This window comes from Euwallacea similis, chromosome 9 (genome assembly GCF_039881205.1).
Source record: "Euwallacea similis isolate ESF13 chromosome 9, ESF131.1, whole genome shotgun sequence".
Lineage (NCBI taxonomy): Eukaryota > Metazoa > Arthropoda > Insecta > Coleoptera > Curculionidae > Euwallacea > Euwallacea similis.
In genome coordinates, this window is record NC_089617.1 from 3,465,792 (window position 1) to 3,483,504 (window position 17,713).

The window sequence follows — 17,713 nt, forward strand, 5'->3', positions numbered from 1 at the left end:
CTAAGGCTTGGCAGTAGCATTTTAGATAACTGGTTATTAACACTGTGGATAATTTTAGGTTGCTCTTTCCCCTATTGCTGCTCACTGTCTCCTGGTGAAGATCATGTTTGGAATTTTTTTCTGTGCGGAAAAAGAAAAGCTGCTTCCATCATGAGACGCCTTAAGTTAAGTAACTTTAACAGACAGTTGCTGCAACACCTCTTCTGCGCGCACTCATTTTTGTCACTTTGAGGCTCGGCGAATCAACCTTCAGGTAACTTAGCTGACACTTAACTTGTATTTCAATGATCACTATTGGCATTAATTTTCTTCTTAGAAAATGAAAGCGGAGGATTTTATTCCGGTTCCCCGTAAGGTCGCGAACACACTAACGCAGACAGCATAGCATGCTTCCCAGCGTAATTTGCGACGAAATAAGGGGAAAATTATTAAAATTACAAAATTACATTGCCCAGTTAAATAACAGTGGTTATTTATGGCTGTGGTATGCCAATTCTTCACTAATGATCGTATGATCAAAAAAGATCACCTGAATTACAGGGCAAGGCATGGTAGTTTGCTTTCGGTTCGAACTTTAAGGGCTTTTAGGTCGGTTATTATAGCTCGGAAAGGTGATTTTTTTTGGTATCCATACTATTAAAACGTGTAGACATTTTTGAGGCCAAAATTATCAACGGACTGCTAATTTGACCAAGAACTGTCGTGCAATCTAAGACTCGACCTCACACCTTTGACTACAGTAAAGTATCTTCCTGATGTCTATCCATTCACACGTTGGCTCTCAGCATGTCAGCGAGAAAATTTAAATTAAACCTGAACTAACTTGAATTAACCTTTTTTCTGTTGAGGAGGAAAACTTTCATAGGTACCCGGCCTGGTGTTCTGACCACCGAGTTGTATGGAGTTGAGGGAGACGCCTACCCACTAAAAACTTTCCCTCTTAGTTCTAGATACTCCCGGAATCACTGCTAAGCATTACTTTGGAGAACTTTTTTTCTGTAGAGGTCTGGGGAAATGCATTTATGTATATCAGACTTTGACGGTGTGATGTTGGTCGGTATGATAATGTGGGAGTTACAGTTTCAGGCTAAAAGCCAAATATCCACTAAAAACCCTTGGTTCCCCCTAGAACTACCCCCCTCAAAAAACGTTAATTTAGGGGAAGAAGGTGGCTTTTCTGCCGGTCTCCTTTTCGTTAGTCCAGGTCCATTGCATTTATTTTTGGTTTCTTTCTTTCTCTTTCATCACTGCCGCTATTCATTTCTCTATCGCTTTCCAGTTTTCTTCGTTCTTCACTATTGTCTCCACGACGTTGATGGGCATTATCGTTGTTCCTATCTCTCTCTCCGTTTCCCTTCTTTGTTCTTCCCGATTTTTACACTGAAAGAACGTATGCTCGGCGTCATCGCTCGCTACATAGTACCAGCACAAGTCTTTTCCTCAGATCTCGAATCTGTGCAGGTATTCGAGGAACTTGAACTAATCTGAACTAACCTGAACTGATTTTTTTTTATATAGAAAAAATGGGGAAAATGCATTTACGCATCCCAGGCCGTGGTTGGGTCTAATGTAGAGTGACATGTGGACTGAAGCAGTCTTGCACCATATTCGCTAAAACATCTAATCTTCTCTTCAGCACGAGCCCCCCTCCGGAACCGCAGACAAGCACTACTTCCAGGAAGAGGAGTAGTGCTCCTACTTTGACATTTCCTCGAAATACCTTCAGTCTAAGCATTTTTCACGTGTTTTCATTCTTGATCTTCCTTCTTTCCATTTCTTTCAGTCCCATGATGTCCCCGAGCATCCTCATCACAGCCATCCAGAGATCCTCACTCCTCAGCAGTAGTTGAGTGACGTTTGGCCTTTTGACTCCTCGTGAAGAAAATCAAGTCTTATACACCTATACACCGTGTGCTCTAGATCGCCTCTGCTATCATAGAACTAATTCAGAGAACAAATTTGTCTTCACATGAATCTGTCTTACGCAGGTAACTGCTGAACACTCCATATCCGGTGAGTACCTCAGTCGCATAATATTCTCCATAATGATAGCCATAGTAACACATCGCTGTAGTGTTTTTTCGGCTCTGCTATATAAATCAAATTCTCTGGATCCAAAGGCAACATCGATTTTTTCAATTTTTATATATAATAGGATTCTGTGGGGTTCTAAAAACTAAGTGCCATGACCTCTCTTTTGCCCATTATTGATAGATATAAGTATCGTTTATTCTCCGTAATTTAGGAAATTGTTAATGTGATTCTTTGAAAGCAGATGCGCCCTCATTCCTCGTCCTATTTTAGCAGAAAACATGAGAAACCCTCGACAAAGAACGAGAATTTTCTCTTGTTTCCGGAGATCCGAAATTAACGTTTACCTTGAGGGTGAAATTATAGAAAATTTAAATGTGATTCCTTGCAGTTTAGAGGTAAATGACGCGTCTTTAGACAATATATTTCGACTATCCGAGCGAGGAGATTGGTTCAATACCAGATGGTACCGCTATCATATTTTCGTTATTTTTACATCTGCTGGGTGCGTCCTTTGATGGTTACTAGCAAACACTATGACTATACTCCGTTGGTCTTTCGCTCGACTAGCCTTATTGTTACTAAAACCTCAAATAACTCGGTAAGTAATAATATACATTTTATGCCCAATACCTTTTTCCCAATGTAACATTAATCTTTTGTGTATATTATAGAAATATTATGGCTACATACAGTCCTTTTTTCCGGTCTATTGATAAAAGGGTTAATCGTCTATTGATAGAAGGACTAAACTACATTTAATAAACTGTAAAGAAATTGCCGAATTTCGAACGTTTGACTCATTTGTCTACTTAAAAGAAAGAAAAAAGCATCCACGTAAAAAAGATCTTATATCTGGGAAAAGATCCGGTGCCGCTCGATTCGAAAACAGAGTAATCTGGTTTGCAATAGTAAAGCAATATTTAACTTTAAATTTAATTAAAAAGTAATAATTTTACGTATTAATGTTTATTTAAATTTGTCTGCTGATATTCAAGCTGAGAGCAGTTCTTCAATTTTACTTTAATCTCTTCTATTAAACCAATAATGTTATATAGAGGCACATTATCATCCACCATATTGTCCAGAAACAAGTAACTGATTTACATTATAAGATAAACACAAAAGTATCTTTACTCATACAAAATGGACAAATATTTTTAACAAAATATTTGATTTCGCCTCTATTCGAATCGTTTGTCTACACAAAGAAGACGTAAAAAAGAACTTACATCAGGACAAATTTATTGTAATTCGATTCAAAGAGAGCGAGAGCAATCTTTTTAATATCTTTTTAATAGAAAAGCAATATTACAACTATAATTTAAAACGTTTATGACTATTTAACTTTAACTGCTGATATTCAATAAGGAAACAATTATTTATAATATAGCAATTGTGGCACCAGTTTTATTCATTATCAGTAAAATAAATTCTGCCTTAACTTCAACTCGATGCGATCCTCCCCTTTATATGGATCAATAGATCAAATTGGCACAACTCAACTTCAAAGGACAAATCCCGTATTATTCCTCTCGTAAACTTTTAAGAGAATCATTGAATTTAGCTATTACATAGAGGCATATTTCGTCCACCTCAGTGTCCAGAAACTTGTAAGTTTAGTATACATAGTAATACAAATTAATAAGTATTTTTACTTATACTTGATGAACAAATACTTTAACCTTCATAGATATTTAATATAAAACAGTAAGCCTTTTGAGATCTACTTTATGTAGTTTTGCATACTTACACCATAACCCTTCCTTGTAATTGAATGTGTTAGCATTTGTCTCTTCCCTTAAGCCATTTAATTCATCTTCGCTCTCAAACATCCTGCATTTACATTGCGAACTTGAGGACCAACGTCAAAGGATAGGCCTCGCAATGTAAAAACGACCAAAGAGCATGTATACCAATCTCCTCACTAAAATAGCTCTAAAGATTCCTTTTTAATGTATGCACCAACATAAAATTTTAAAGCAAAATATATTTTACAATTATCCCCAACCACGCCCATTGAAGCAAAACTGTATCAAGTACATCATGAAGCTTGCGATTCAAATAATATATAATTCTTAATAACATCGATAACGTTTCTTCCGTAGGGCAATGACATGTCTCTTAGTGAAGATATTGCGCAACGTTTATTTATTTAAACAAGTCCCAGAATTTCATAATACTTTATTGCAAAATTACAAAACTAAGCCACTTCAGGAGAGACTGGAATGCTCATATTCAAAGCTGAGTCGTTCCTTTGTTGATTCTGAGCTGATATTGTGTAATATAAATCATCGTCCTCATCTAACATTGCTTGCATCTTCTTCTTGTATCTAAAATAAACCCGCAATGTAGAAATAGCTTCTACAAATCAGATGATATGACTAACATGTCGCTATCAGGATTATTCTCAGGGTTCCTGCATTTATCCAGTTTTTTATCCAAAATCTTAATGTAGCTCTTGTCGGGTGCGCTATCTGCCGTTTTCTCCATAGATCTAATTGCTAAAAATACTCGATATTTCTCCACAATTTAACACAGAAAGCTCAATCATTCTCACCTCTAACAGCATCAATTAACACCTCCAACTTATCCCTTCCACCATTCCCAAATAACACTTCTGTTACATAAGAATCTAAGTTCTCTTGGAGTTTGGAAGCTGCATGGAGAATGGCAGCTAGTGCTACTTGACTAGGGGAATACAGAAGAATTGAATCTGTTAATAATGCTCTTTCAAGAAACTGTTCAGTTCCTTGACGCAAACGTTCAGGATCATGCAGGGACCCTCTAGTCTAAAAGGATAGTAATCATCCAGGAGACTATACTTTGGAAGCCATAACCAAATACCTTTATGTCAATAAGTAATCCTTCCACAGGTCTGAAAGGATTGTGGATTGCTAGATGAAAGTTTAATTGTTCCATTAACAAAAGTTCATTATTTAGAATAATATCTGTAGCCTTTTCCCTATCTCCTTTAATATTAGCAACAAATTGTTGAATTGATACATTAAATTCCTCGACTTTACAGGACAAATAAACACATGTTACCCTTAAAAAAAATTAAGATATTTTAGTTTTTATTCCCCTAATAAAGAAAAAGATTTACATAATTTCCTTAGGATGAAAGTTCATAACTGAGTTTGTAATGTAAAATCTTTTGAAATAATGGAATGCAGTTCCCATAACGCATCTAGGCATGGCAGGTTGGAATCTTTTACAAAAATCTCTTAAATTCAGTTGGAACTTTTTTACCATTACTCGCTCTTCTTCTGGGGTAAGGAAGAAATTTGCTTTAGAAGCATCCTAAAATTTTGGTTTTGTGAAACAAAAATATTTAAAACTTCAGTATAAAGTAAAGCATTAACTATCACAATCCACCAATCACATTGACATAATTACTAGAACTAGACAATTAACACACTTACTTAAAATAATTATATTGTAAGAAAACTTGCATGGCTTAGAGCCAACTTGTTAAAGTGCTGGTAAGTTTAGCAGAAAGACAGTATTCTGAATATGCAGCACTAATAACAGCATTTGTTTCTCTTAAATAGAACTTTATTCTCATGCAAATCTTGCCGATACTTCAACTTTATAGGTCTTAGACTTAGTAATGTTACATAAAAAAAAATCCTCTACTATATAAATCAGAAACATAATTTTTAGACTCTAAGTATTAATGTACCAATATTTTTACTTATATGTAATAAACAAATCCTCTTATACGTATTTAATATGAAATAATGAGCCTTTCAGGCTTTTCTTTATATGATTTGATCACCATACTTACGCCATAACTTCTTCCTTGCAATTGAATGTATTTAGCATTAGCTGTTTCTCTTAAACTATTTAATTCATCTTCGCTCTCAAACATCCAGTATTTACGTTGCGAACTTGAGGGAAACATATTTTAAAGCTATATCAAAACGATCTGCAATAATGACTGGTCGTGAAGACTTTTTAAATTGATGGTTTTAGTTAATGATTTAATTAATCTGCTGTTTAAACACAGTAATACTTACCTTAATACGTTGGTATACATATATAAATAATTGGTGAAAATATTTATTAGTTAGCTAACGAATTTTTGAGGAATAATTAACATTAGTTAAAATTAGTTCGAATTGCTTTTAGCTTTTAACTGATATAAACAAATCTTCTAACCTCAATATTAAAAACAAACGTCAAAACCGAATTAGGGGTTTTCCGCGGTCGCTCATGTAGGTGAATTGATTTAAGTTAGAGAGATCGGGCAAGAAAAATTGTAACGTATTTTTAATTGCAAGTGTAATTTTTTTAAAACCAGCATTTCAGAATGAGAAAATCTTACTTTTAAGGTTTTAAACTGATAAATTTTAATGATTTGCCTTAACACCTTAATTTGCAATTTCTTTTTCAGATCAATGAAAGACCCTTTAGAGGGTTTTACCATCGCTGCCAGTATCTAATCTTTATTTTCAGTAATAATAATGATGTATGGGACGCAAGACATAAATTTCCTAATACAATTCCTAATTTACTATTACGTGGAATTCATATTTCGAAGTAGCTACGAAGGGGCAGTGTCACCAAAAATTTCATATGATAGAGAACAGTGATTCCAATTAAAAACAGATATTTTTCAAATTTTCACATTAGTGACAATAGATTAGTTTTTTTTTCGGTCACCTTGTATTGCCGTGTGTCGTTCGCAGCGTTGCTACTCATTTAGAAAGCCTATCATTTTGCTCTACATACTCTGTTGACACTGAAGTGCAAGATAAACACTTTTTTTTGTCTCTAAATATGACACTTTTGAGATTATTTATTTTTTTATATTTCATTTTATTTAAAACATATGGAAGCAAAAAGCTAAATAAATTTCAAATTTTTGAATTTATTATATTAATATTTAAATTTAAAAGTTATTTTTCACCTCTAACCATCAATATCTCCACATATAATTTCTGTTCAGATAGACGTTTATATAAAACACCATGCTGAACGCCTCAGGCGCCCCTTCAAGTTGGCAGCATCCCAAAGAGCTCTTAAAATTGCAAAAATTGAAGTTTAAAAAGCGAGCTTTACAAGAACGGATAAATGGTAGTAAAAGTACAAGCCCTGCTTACAAACTGCCTACTCAGGACTCAGTGATACTTGAAAATGTCTTGAATTCAAGGAAACGAAAAAATCCCTTTGCTGTGGAGGAGGCTCAAGTGAAAAAAGGGAAAATTAGTGAGGAAATATTAAGCGAAACTACTGACCCAACCTTATTTAAATTGCTCAATAATAGCACTTCTACCAGTCAACAAGAACCTGTTCCTACAAGCTTCAGTAATATTTTATCTACTTTAAACAATAAAAGTATCTTTAAAGGTGAAGAGATTGCAACTGAAGAGAAATTTAGTGAATCCACATTTTGCCCTGTTGACTGGACATTGAAACGTAAAATGAGGCTAATATCACTGAAACCATTTCCTTGGAGTCAAAAGCTGAAAATCAGTGAAGAGTCCTCAGGTATTACCAGCTTCACTCGCTGCCTTGATATGGAGAAATGTGACATCTCCTTGGATGTCTCCCCAAATGCACAATTCCATCAATGTTCCCTTTATTGGCAGCATCCATACCTGCCATGGCTCACTCTGTTTCCAAGAAGCATATCAAAAAGTGATTTTAACGGAATGAGTTTAGGGGGCAATTCTGTAATAAAAACTAAACTCTATGAGTCATGGACTGACAGTTTTACATCTCTTTATCACTTAATAAAGACAAGACAATGCCCTTATTTTTATGTTTGTGCAAACAGCTTTACAGCCTTGTTTCGAGCATCTGGCATCTCTGGTTATGCTGATTTTAATGTGATGGTGAGCCCCAGTACAAGAGGGTTTCGGAGTTTGCTTACAGAGGAAGGTATTGAATTTCACATGCCTCTGAAGTTTGGAGGGCAAATTAAAGCTGGAATGAGTAGAAATGGTGCAGAAGAGGATGCTCCTGGGCAGAGTAATTTGGTTAGTTTTTGCCTATTATTAAATTGAATGTAGTAAACTCAGTAGTATAATTACTTGTAAGTGACTCATTTGTGAAAAACTCTGTATGTTGGCATTCCCTCAGGCATAATTTACTTAACTGTTTTCTTGTGCATGTATAGGATGCAATCAAATCTTATTTATTTATTATTAAAGTCAATGAAAATTGTATTATATCCTCAGAATCACCATCATGATGACCCTGAACTTGAGGAGGACTTGTTCAGCGACTTAGGAATTAATGCTGAAGACATAAAGCATATTATGTATACTCAGGTATGTTTGTAAAATTATCCTGTTGATTGATTTTCTATTCTCGTTTTTTGGGCAACAAAACTTTTATCATGCAGAACCGAATCGAGCATATCACTGAATGCCAAGTAGACAGAACTGACCAAAGCCTCATTTTAATCAAAGGAATGGAAGTTAATGCATTTTTCAACTTCCTATTAAACTGTAAAAGCACCATACCGTCAACCGGCCCTTTAGCTGGGGTACCTCCAACTCTACTCTCTCCAGTGGCATTTTGTGGAGCCACCCTCAATGCCCTTAAAGTGAGGGAAAATAAAATGCATTCCGAGGGAAACGATTATTTTTCGATAGAATTAACCGGCCCAGTTTTGCCTAGTACCGTCCACAATATCTTCAATACCAACAGCCATGAGCACAGCGTCACAATGACCTTTAGTGATGTTGAGAGTACCAGGAGTTTTAGTCAAGGTGATATGGTCAATCCAAAAAAAGGAAATGTCGAAGAGAGAGGATCTGCGATTTTCGGGAAAGAAAATCTTAAAGATTGCGGTCTTAGCCTTAAAGTTTTGAATAGTTTTTGCTCTAGAGATGCAGTGAGTAATTTAGAGTGTTTGAAATATTCCGGTGAAACGGGGAAATTTACGTGGAGCTGAAGTCGATGGTAGCTAGGATTTAATTGGTATGAATGTGGGTATTTATTAAAAAGTATGAGAGGGATCAATAAAGTAATTAATTATCTTCTTTGTGGTGTTTGTTGTTGTCTGTCTGTTTTATTACCTCGTAACATAATTGGTTTATGTGAACAATTTGGTTTTAATAGTCGTAACTACAGGTTTTCTATTGTTCTGGTGGGGCTTATTATTGCCACGCCCATTGTGTTCAATCACTGGCTGAGGCAGGTGTATCACAACTGTCCAAATTAGGACCAGATTCAGTTTGTGTAATTCAAAAGGTTTATAACAGTAGGCTCATAAATGTTCATTAATTCTTTTAGTGCGGAATCTTTTTGAGCTGTATACCTACATCTACTGCTTTCACTTGCTTTAAGCTTATGAAGATGGTGCTGTAGTGTTTTAAAAAATTCTAGAACGTTGATACATCACCTGAAAAAGAAATAATTTTTTGATCATAAAATCATAAGAAAGAACATGACATTTTGGATTAAGTAACGCCATAAACAAAATATCCAGATTTAATATATGACGTTTGTAAATGTAAAACATTTGTGAAAATTGATTATTGGGAAGGAGCATTTTTTTCGTGTAGATGTGAAATATGCAAAGAAAAACGAAGCGTTCTGTAAAATGGTTCATGGCTGATCAGATGCCTTGGGGAATGGGCGTTCTGACGTTTGAAAAATCGGATTTGCGTTTGATTGGTTATGGGGACAATAGGAGGGACAAAAAATATCTTTTAATTGGCTGGAAGGACGTAAGAGGTGTATTCTATTTTTAAAAAATGGAGAGTTTATAGTAGAGTTAAATATTTAAGACGATCTCTCGCCACAGAAAATAATGGCTAACCAGCCATTTTAGAACAATGTAATTATTGCAACAATATTTTATGATTACCTACAACATTTTAACTATTTTCAAATTGTCTCTCAAAATTCTGTAAATGCACAATAGGGGAGCAGTCCGATCTCATTTCCGTCGCACTTTGACACTCCAGGTAGTTCTGCACGCATGCTCTCTGAGGAGCGAACCTCAGTTGCGCTGTTGCACTTGAATAGTGATGCGCAGGAACAGCCGAGGATGGTCCTGCCTGGTTTGGATAGTTGAAGAACCTGAAAGAAACAAAAAATGTTCGTTGGTACCAAAATACTAAAGGGTTCTCACCACAGTCTGTCTCCGACAAATATTGGTCTTGGAGTGAGGATGCCTAAGGAACTGTAGTATTGCTGTGCTAGGAATTCGAGGTCATTGGTGTATTTTCTTTTCCATTTGGTTCTTCTGTTTTGGAACCATATTTTAATCTATAGTATGCGGAAAAAATATTATCTTTCTTGATTTGATCGATGAAATGCTACCTGCGTTTCAGTTAATTTAAGGGTCTTTGACAACTGGCATCTTTTAGCAACCGAAAGGTACTTGTTTTTCTCGAACTCGGCTTCCAGGGATTTAATCTGCGAGGCGGTAAATGCTGTTCTGGGTCTCTTTTTCCGGTCGTCCTCAGCTTTGTAACTTGCAATTGCATCTAGAATTTAAAGCAAAATGTAAAGAAGATTTTGAGGATTTTTCAGAATGGCGCCGTCTTTTAATGCTTTCGCGTAATCAAATGAATAATTTCACATTTCACCCAAAAATGTTATCAACTCACCAGAGTGGATGAGTCTAGATAGTCTTTGAGTGAAAAATTTTTGATAGTAAATAAAAGTGGCTTTATTGATTTCAGATAACGCCACATGAGCAACGTAATGAACAAGTATTGGAGAAGAAGAGCCTTTACGATGGCGATCATTGGTTAGAAAATTGTGGGCAGTACTCGGGGTAAGTAATCTCTCGAGTACTTAAGTGAGTTTATTGATTTCCTATGGCACCGTGAGATGGCGTCTCACAAAAAATGCTTTACTTGACCAGTATGTTTGTGGATAGTCTTTGATTGTAAATTGGTTAGAAACTCCTTCTACCAGGTACAAATTTAATACTAAATGCCGTTGCCATGAGCATAAAGGCAGGGGTGTCGGGCAATTTTTCTCCACTAATTGGTTCCCGGATATTGTTATTAAGCGAAGATATATGGTGTCTTGTAAAGTCTTTATCGCGACGACGATGTGTCTCAAATATTACACCAAACAGTTGTTTTTAATTTACCGTGGCAAAATTTATGTTGGAAACGTCGGGTGGGAAGTGCAGACACGTTTAGAAGACGGTAATTTGCGCCGCGGACGAAATTAGATTTTAAACTGTCTAATGATCCAGAAAGCGATGAAAATGATTAAAAAAGAGACCTCTCGCGTCTCCTTTCGAAATAAATTAGGATGTCACTGGATCTTAATTATTAATGAGACGCAAAGTGTGATGGTTGTGCAATTAAAAGTTCCGGAATGCTTTTAATGTGCGTTTATGGTCGGGGAATATAAGTGGGCTAGTTAGGGTCCAATATCATTAATAATAATTAAGGAAATTGGCAGATAAATCCCATGGATTCTTAAAACATCTGATCGTCTTAGTTAATTTGGGCACATCTGTGCCCACGAGAAGAATTTCAACTTTCACCATGGTTGAAAGCTAGAAGAGCGGGTCTAAAATGTCTGGGACAAATCAACTCATAACATAAACCCAGAGTGTAGCAACGTCGATAAATCAAAATCAAATGTCCACTGTTCACAGGTTTTAAATCGTTACTCGCCTACATTTCCACAGATTATTCGAATCGACGTGCAGGTTGATGCCTTATTTCAATACCATATTTACTTAATAGAAATGTAGACAAAACTACTCAATATGGTACATACGTGTGAATTCAAGCATTTACTTTTTCAGCGTGTTGCCTCTAAATAAGCACTTCATGTTAAACCTGCGGAGGTTAAACCTGCGGAAGTTAAACCTACATAAGGTTAAACTTGCACAGCTTAAAGCTATACAAGTTAAATCTACTAAAAAAAAATTAACAGTTGTTTTGAACACCTAAATCGGCAAGTGATTTCCTTAGTTAACATCAATGAAATGCATTTAAGTTGAGAGTATATAGGGTGTTATTTAAGTACGCGGCCAAACTTAAAGGGGTGATTCTTTGGGTGATTTTAAGGCGAAAAGTTTATATAAGCATAGGTCCGGTAATGTTTTGTTTTTAAAATATAGAGTGTAAAACTTTTTTTAAATTGTTTTTTTCGTAAAAATCTTAATAATCCTGTAGCCGATTTTATTGAAATTTAGCATTGACTTTTTGTTAAATATTTTTTACTAAAAAAACTGCGTTCCATTTATTTAAGTTTAATTTTAATAAAACGTTTTTCTTGTTTAATTTTTCTTAGATTTCCGGAGTTACCCCTGTGCACGCCACTAGCAAGAGGAAACAAAAATTCTTAGCTTTAGATTCCTTTGTACTACGTTAAAAACGATCACCAAGTTTCAATGTCATATTAGTTTGCGCCTTATTGTTATTTTGGAGTTTTTCTTAATATGGAACGATTAAAAAAAAGTTTGATACCATGTATTTTGAATACGAAGCATTACCGGACCTATGTTTATATAAACTTTTCATCTTAGAATTATTCAAAGATCATCCTTTTGAATTTTGGCCACGTACTTAAATAACACTCTGTTTAATCCAGAAGAGATCAACAATTAATTAGGAATATGTGATTTTTTTTACGATAATGACAAATATTGAAATGGGGAAAGAAGAAAATTACGTCCGCCGGCTAAGTTTTTATACGGTAAAATGTGTAATTCTTCTTTCGTCCCTTTCTGAGTACAACGTTTTACGCATAAATAATAATTTTTTAATTTTCTACATGCAAGCAAAATAATATTCCACTTAGTTATTTCATTAAAGGCTTTATTTTTACTTTACGTTCCGTTGCCAAAGGCGAGGTGCATTATTGCAACTTTACTGCCCGTTGCCCTGAGCGATGAGTCGACAAAATATAACAATGCTGGCCGGTCATAAGCTCCTTTTTTCTGCCGTGGAAACTAAAATGAAAACAAACAGATTTCGATCTACTTCTACATGAAGAAAGTTTTCCAAGTTCGAAATTTGATGGTAAGTTGAGGGTCAATGAAATTAAAGTCTGGAATGAGAAACTGAAGGAAAACTTCAGGAGATTGACAAATTTTTTTGCTATCCCAGAAATAACTGAAAATACTGTTAAAAAGTAGCAATCGCTACACTTATCCGCTTGAATTCAAATTTAATGTGATGTGGTACTTAATACTCACTTAAAATTTGGCATTCACCTTAAACAGGATGAACTATTCACATATTTGTCGACTACCTTTTAGTTTTAATAATAAAGCTTTAAGACATCAATCAACCTCATAATGCTCTATTTACCACTGAGGAATTTGGCAACTTGGCGCCGTTCTGTCCCCAAATTCCAACGCTTTGACACCACATCAGAGCGGTTCCTTTGAGGACTTAAATTGTCACGCCTCATTAGGTACCTTATTAACTCATCATTAAGCACTAAATATGAAATTTAATATGAAGCAGAATTTTTTTTATTCATCATCTATGTTTCTTCTGATGCTTTTTAGTCTAAAAAATTGCATCGATAAGTTAGATTTCGATAGATTGGATTAGACTTTGATGTCTGAATCCACTCGAATAGAAGCAATAAACATAAATTTGAATATCTCAAGAATGCGTTTTGAGTGAAGCGCTAAAAATGAAATTTTAGCTGAAACAGAATTTTTCTTGTTAATCATCGGTGCTGCTTCTCGTGGTGTTTAGTCTGAAGAATTATGTCGGTCACTTCGGTGAAACGTTGAAGTCCAAATCCATTTGTTTAGAAGCAACAAACTCAAAATTGCCTATCTTAAGAACACGTTTTGAGTCAAACGCTAAAAACGAAAATTAAGTTGAAGCAAAATTTTATTAATGATCATGGATGCTTCTTCTGATACCTTTTAGTAGGAAAAATTTTATCAGTAAGTGCAATACAACTTGGAAGCGTAAATTAACCCGAGCCGCAGCAAACACGAATTTCAATATCTCAAAAACGCATTTCGAGTTGAGCATAAAAAATGAAATTCAAGCTGAAGCAGAAATTTTTCTTATTGATTATCGATGTTTCTTCTGATGCTGGGTAGACTGAAGAATTATGTCGGTCAGTTCGATGCAACTTTGAAGTCTAAATCCGCTCGAATAGAAACAACAAACACAAATTTGAAAATCTCAAGAACGCGTTTTGAGAGTGTGCTGTCTACGGATTTATTCCTGGCTCTTATGCATGTTTCTCCGGCCATACATCAACGCCTAATTGACAGGAAGTATTTTAGAAGACAAAGTGACACTAAATGCTGCCTAATTACCGAGAGTCAGGATTGCTGGCTTTCCTTTACATTTGTTTTGATGTTATTTAAAATCTATTTGCAATTATTCGTTTTTGTCGACACCTTAGGTCTCATTACTGGAAATAGCTACACATAGTTTGCTCGAATGTGAGCGTGTCGATGTAATCTTTCTAATATGCAAACAAGTGATTTTTAAGAGCATGCAGTTAAGTATAAAACCTCTGAAATTGAGGAATAGAAGGAAATGTTAACATTTCACTGAAGTAAATATTACAACATACATATATTGTGACATGCTTAATGCCCATGTTTTAAAAACATGTCAACTAAGGCCCAATTTCCTGTCTCCTCGTTAAATATGCTGAAAATATTTATAAATTATCCGAGCTCTCCCTCTTTCTGTTAGACCTACTAAATTTTCTGGCGACCGTTATGCATATAGAAGTTTTATCGAGCCTATTCTAGTGGGATGTATTTTAAGGTACAAATGCTATCGAGCGTGAATGATGAATTTATCAATCACACTCGAACTCATTATTCATGTTCGACAACATTTGTTGCTTTGTACGGATTAACATGTTTTTGTTATGTGTCGTGTGCGTGTGTGTGTTGTGAGCTGCGGAAAAAAGTGTTTAAATAAATTATTTTAATCACCACCAATTTAACTCATTGTTCATCTTCGATATAAATTAAATAATTATTATCAAACGGTTTCTTCTTCACCTTTTTTCCCAGTTTCAAGTATTGTCAATAATTAAACGTCAATTTTAAAGTTATGAAATTGTCCTCAAGATTTCTTATTATCAAATTTCAAAAGACTTCTCCAATATGCTCATAAAAATCTCAAGTCACTGTCGTAGTTGTAAAATTAGCATCAATGCTTAAGATTTCCACAGTTTTTCCCTTCGTTTGCCCTCACTTTTCATAAGATTTCTTCTGAAACACATATTTTTTTTTACATTTCCTCAGATTTTCCATCTATTTCGTCACCTCATATTATCAGATCAGGTTTCTTTCTCAATTTTCTAATGCAAATACAAACTTTTATCAATTTTCCTCTAGTCCACAATTTTTTTCTTTCTTTTTAGGATTTACTAGGCCTATTAAATTTCCTAACGATCGTCATGTGTATGGAAATTTTGTTAGGTTTATTCTGGAAGAAGACGTATGTAGGAGGTCTTGGAGAATTTCGTTTTTATTACTAATGGGTTGTATTTGATGAGTTCATCATTCACGCCTAAACGCTTTATCAACTTTCTGACTCATCATTAACTCTCGAACTGATCATTCACGCTCAGGAGCATTTGTTTTGCTGTTGTCAATAATAGGCTTTATCATTTGTTTACAAACAGACGTTTAATTATCATATTCTTATAGAGATGCGGACAAAATATTTAATAAGGAATTTTAACCGGATTTTCACTAATTTCCTGAGGTTTTGCGTAGATTCTATGAGATAACTGAGAGTTCTTCGAACACCTCTTGTAGTTTTTTAGGAATGTTCAGAGATTTTCAGCGACGTTGAAGCCACTTAAGCTTTCTTCTAACTTAACTAAAGAAGGTTTATGTTGATTTTTAAATCTTTTTCGTGAGTTATTCCTAATTGATTTTTAAATTTTGACCGGTGTTTTAAAGTTTCCTGGCATTATCAACCGATTTTATTGTTTGATTATTACTTGAGTTTCAAGAGGTTTTAAAGAGATCATCTTAATGTTTTGATATTAAAAGTATTTTTAAAATAATTAGGGTAATTACTTGGTATTTTGAAGATTTTTTGTGGAATTTTACGACATGTTCTCAGAACTATTGTTATTTTCAAGATAAGAGATTTTTCGAATTGTACAGGCATTGTTTATTGGCAAGATGGCTTCGTAACTGCAAGAAATTTGTTTTTTTTTGTCGCAAAGGAATGGGATTTTTGCAGATTGCCAATTCATTTTTAATTTTTGCCTCGAATTTTAAAGAGAGTCTCGAGAATTTGTTTAAAGCTTTCCATGGGAGGTAGCTTTACAGAGATTTTTCGGTTCCTTTTTATATCCTGCAAACTTTTTTCCGATTTTTTCGAATTGAAACAGATTATCCTTTATTATTTTATTAAAGCATTTTTACGCCGAGCCTCAAAGATCTCTCATCGATAAATGAAAAGCCTACCCACCATCAAATGTGATATTATCGAAAAATGTTCGTTTTGAAATAGAAAACAAGTTGGGATATCTGTGCTAGAAATCTCAGTTTTTATGCCTTAATTGAAGGATTTTTTCTTGTTTTTGATACATTCGGCTAAACAAGCTGTCATGCTAGCTTTGAAACAAGAGCGAGTCGCCTTGTTTCCATATTAATTAGAAAATTCAAAATTTCACGAATAGCCACAATTTTGCAAATTTCCCTTTAATTATACAAAAAAAACAAACAATATTTCTTACCATGTAAGTAGTCTTTTCCATAAGTTCTTTCCAAGAACGCCTCCTCATTCTGAGCATGACTCAAGCTGTCTGATCTGGGCAAGCCATGATGATCAGTACCAGTAGTACCCTGCAAAACCTCTTCAAATTGATTTAAAGCACTACAAGTCCTATTATTGTCCTGCTCTTCATTCTTGCTATCAACAGTTGAAAGCAACGAATCGATCAAAAAATTCTTCGACTTCTTAGAGCAACTCTTCAATTTCCCCGCACATTCCGGCGAAAAACCCGCACATTCACCCTCTCCCTGACCGCTCATAATCAAGGGATAAAATCCTTCCCAATTGAACAACCCCCGGCCAATTAATGCGACCCGAATCGTATCTCAAGAACACTAAACATCTTAATATAAACAAGTTAACACGCTAAATGCCCACATGTGGTGCTCAGGCCAATGGAATTAGAGAGGCGTGGTTTCGTTAATGGTTAACAGGAGATGATTAATTTGAGGACTAATATCCGTGGTTACTATTTATAACTCGTTTAACAGCTATAAATTAGAGTTTCGGTTAAAATAGCCGATGGGAGAATTAACCAGCAGCCAATTATCTTGAAATTGTAGATGCAATTTATTAAGTATTTAAAAGAGACGGATAAATATGGATTTTCTTAAATGAATCCATGCAGATCAAAATTTCCGGCAATATTTTAAATTAATCTCGATTACATTCGAGAAGTAACGAAAAGTAACGAATCGTAATTCGAAGGTACTCGCGAGTTATCGTCACGTCGATGGTTAACGGAACTGTCCGGAAGTTACCGATCTTCATTTTTTATTCAGAGCTATTCGATACTGATCGGAATGTTGATGATTCGCAAGCAGACCTAAAAAATAGCGGACCATGTATGTCTTCAAATTTATCGTGATAGATGATTTAACTGCGATAATAAATTTCTGAAAGATTTCTAATAAAAGTTTTCGAAGTGTTATTAAATAGATTTCTTACATTATTGGTTTATATAATAATTATCCTAGTTGTAACATTTACTGTGTACATAAATT

At 34.8% G+C, this 17,713-nt stretch overlaps 3 protein-coding genes across 4 annotated transcripts; 1 reads left to right on the top strand and 2 right to left on the bottom strand.

The window, feature by feature from the left end:
* Window positions 1-4,202: 4,202 nt before the first annotated feature.
* Window positions 4,203-6,160, bottom strand: CycH (cyclin H). Its single transcript, XM_066393038.1, has 7 exons — window positions 6,054-6,160; window positions 5,822-5,962; window positions 5,138-5,334; window positions 4,879-5,080; window positions 4,592-4,823; window positions 4,421-4,535; window positions 4,203-4,364 (listed from the first exon to the last, which is right to left on the bottom strand). Exons 2-7 carry the CDS (start codon window positions 5,936-5,938, stop codon window positions 4,235-4,237), a joined length of 993 nt encoding a protein of 330 aa, XP_066249135.1. The 5' UTR covers window positions 5,939-5,962; window positions 6,054-6,160; the 3' UTR covers window positions 4,203-4,234.
* Window positions 6,161-6,886: 726 nt separating this feature from the next.
* Window positions 6,887-9,026, top strand: hd (humpty dumpty). The gene is made up of 3 exons (XM_066393305.1): window positions 6,887-8,018; window positions 8,220-8,312; window positions 8,387-9,026. Exons 1-3 carry the CDS (start codon window positions 7,008-7,010, stop codon window positions 8,939-8,941), a joined length of 1,659 nt encoding a protein of 552 aa, XP_066249402.1. The 5' UTR covers window positions 6,887-7,007; the 3' UTR covers window positions 8,942-9,026.
* A 777-nt stretch (window positions 9,027-9,803) lies between these two features.
* On the bottom strand, window positions 9,804-17,212 carry LOC136411133 (barH-like 2 homeobox protein). 2 transcript variants are annotated; one of them, XM_066393585.1, is made up of 4 exons: window positions 16,672-17,212; window positions 10,318-10,484; window positions 10,130-10,263; window positions 9,804-10,074 (listed from the first exon to the last, which is right to left on the bottom strand). In XM_066393585.1, the coding sequence occupies exons 1-4, from the start codon at window positions 16,967-16,969 to the stop codon at window positions 9,870-9,872; spliced, it is 804 nt and encodes a 267-aa protein (XP_066249682.1). In that variant the 5' UTR covers window positions 16,970-17,212; the 3' UTR covers window positions 9,804-9,869. The 2 variants fall into 2 exon arrangements, with proteins under 2 accessions (XP_066249682.1, XP_066249681.1); XM_066393584.1 differs by having other exon boundaries at window positions 10,127-10,263; window positions 16,672-17,083.
* Window positions 17,213-17,713: the final 501 nt, after the last annotated feature.

Coding starts and splice junctions, on each gene's coding strand:
- CycH (XM_066393038.1), bottom strand. CDS start 5,938: ATGTTTCCCTCAAGTTCGCAACGTAAATACTGGATGTTTGAGAGCGAA. Junction 5,335..5,821: donor TGCAAGGAAGAAGTTATGGC/GTAAGTATGGTG, acceptor CCAAAATTTTAG/GATGCTTCTAAAGCAAATTT. Junction 4,824..4,878: donor GATTACTTATTGACATAAAG/GTATTTGGTTAT, acceptor CTATCCTTTTAG/ACTAGAGGGTCCCTGCATGA.
- hd (XM_066393305.1), top strand. CDS start 7,008: ATGCTGAACGCCTCAGGCGCCCCTTCAAGTTGGCAGCATCCCAAAGAG. Junction 8,019..8,219: donor CTCCTGGGCAGAGTAATTTG/GTTAGTTTTTGC, acceptor TTATATCCTCAG/AATCACCATCATGATGACCC. Junction 8,313..8,386: donor AGCATATTATGTATACTCAG/GTATGTTTGTAA, acceptor TTTATCATGCAG/AACCGAATCGAGCATATCAC.
- LOC136411133 (XM_066393584.1), bottom strand. CDS start 16,969: ATGAGCGGTCAGGGAGAGGGTGAATGTGCGGGTTTTTCGCCGGAATGT. Junction 10,485..16,671: donor TGGAAAAGACTACTTACATG/GTAAGAAATATT, acceptor TTTAAATTCTAG/ATGCAATTGCAAGTTACAAA. Junction 10,264..10,317: donor TTAAATTAACTGAAACGCAG/GTAGCATTTCAT, acceptor CGCATACTATAG/ATTAAAATATGGTTCCAAAA.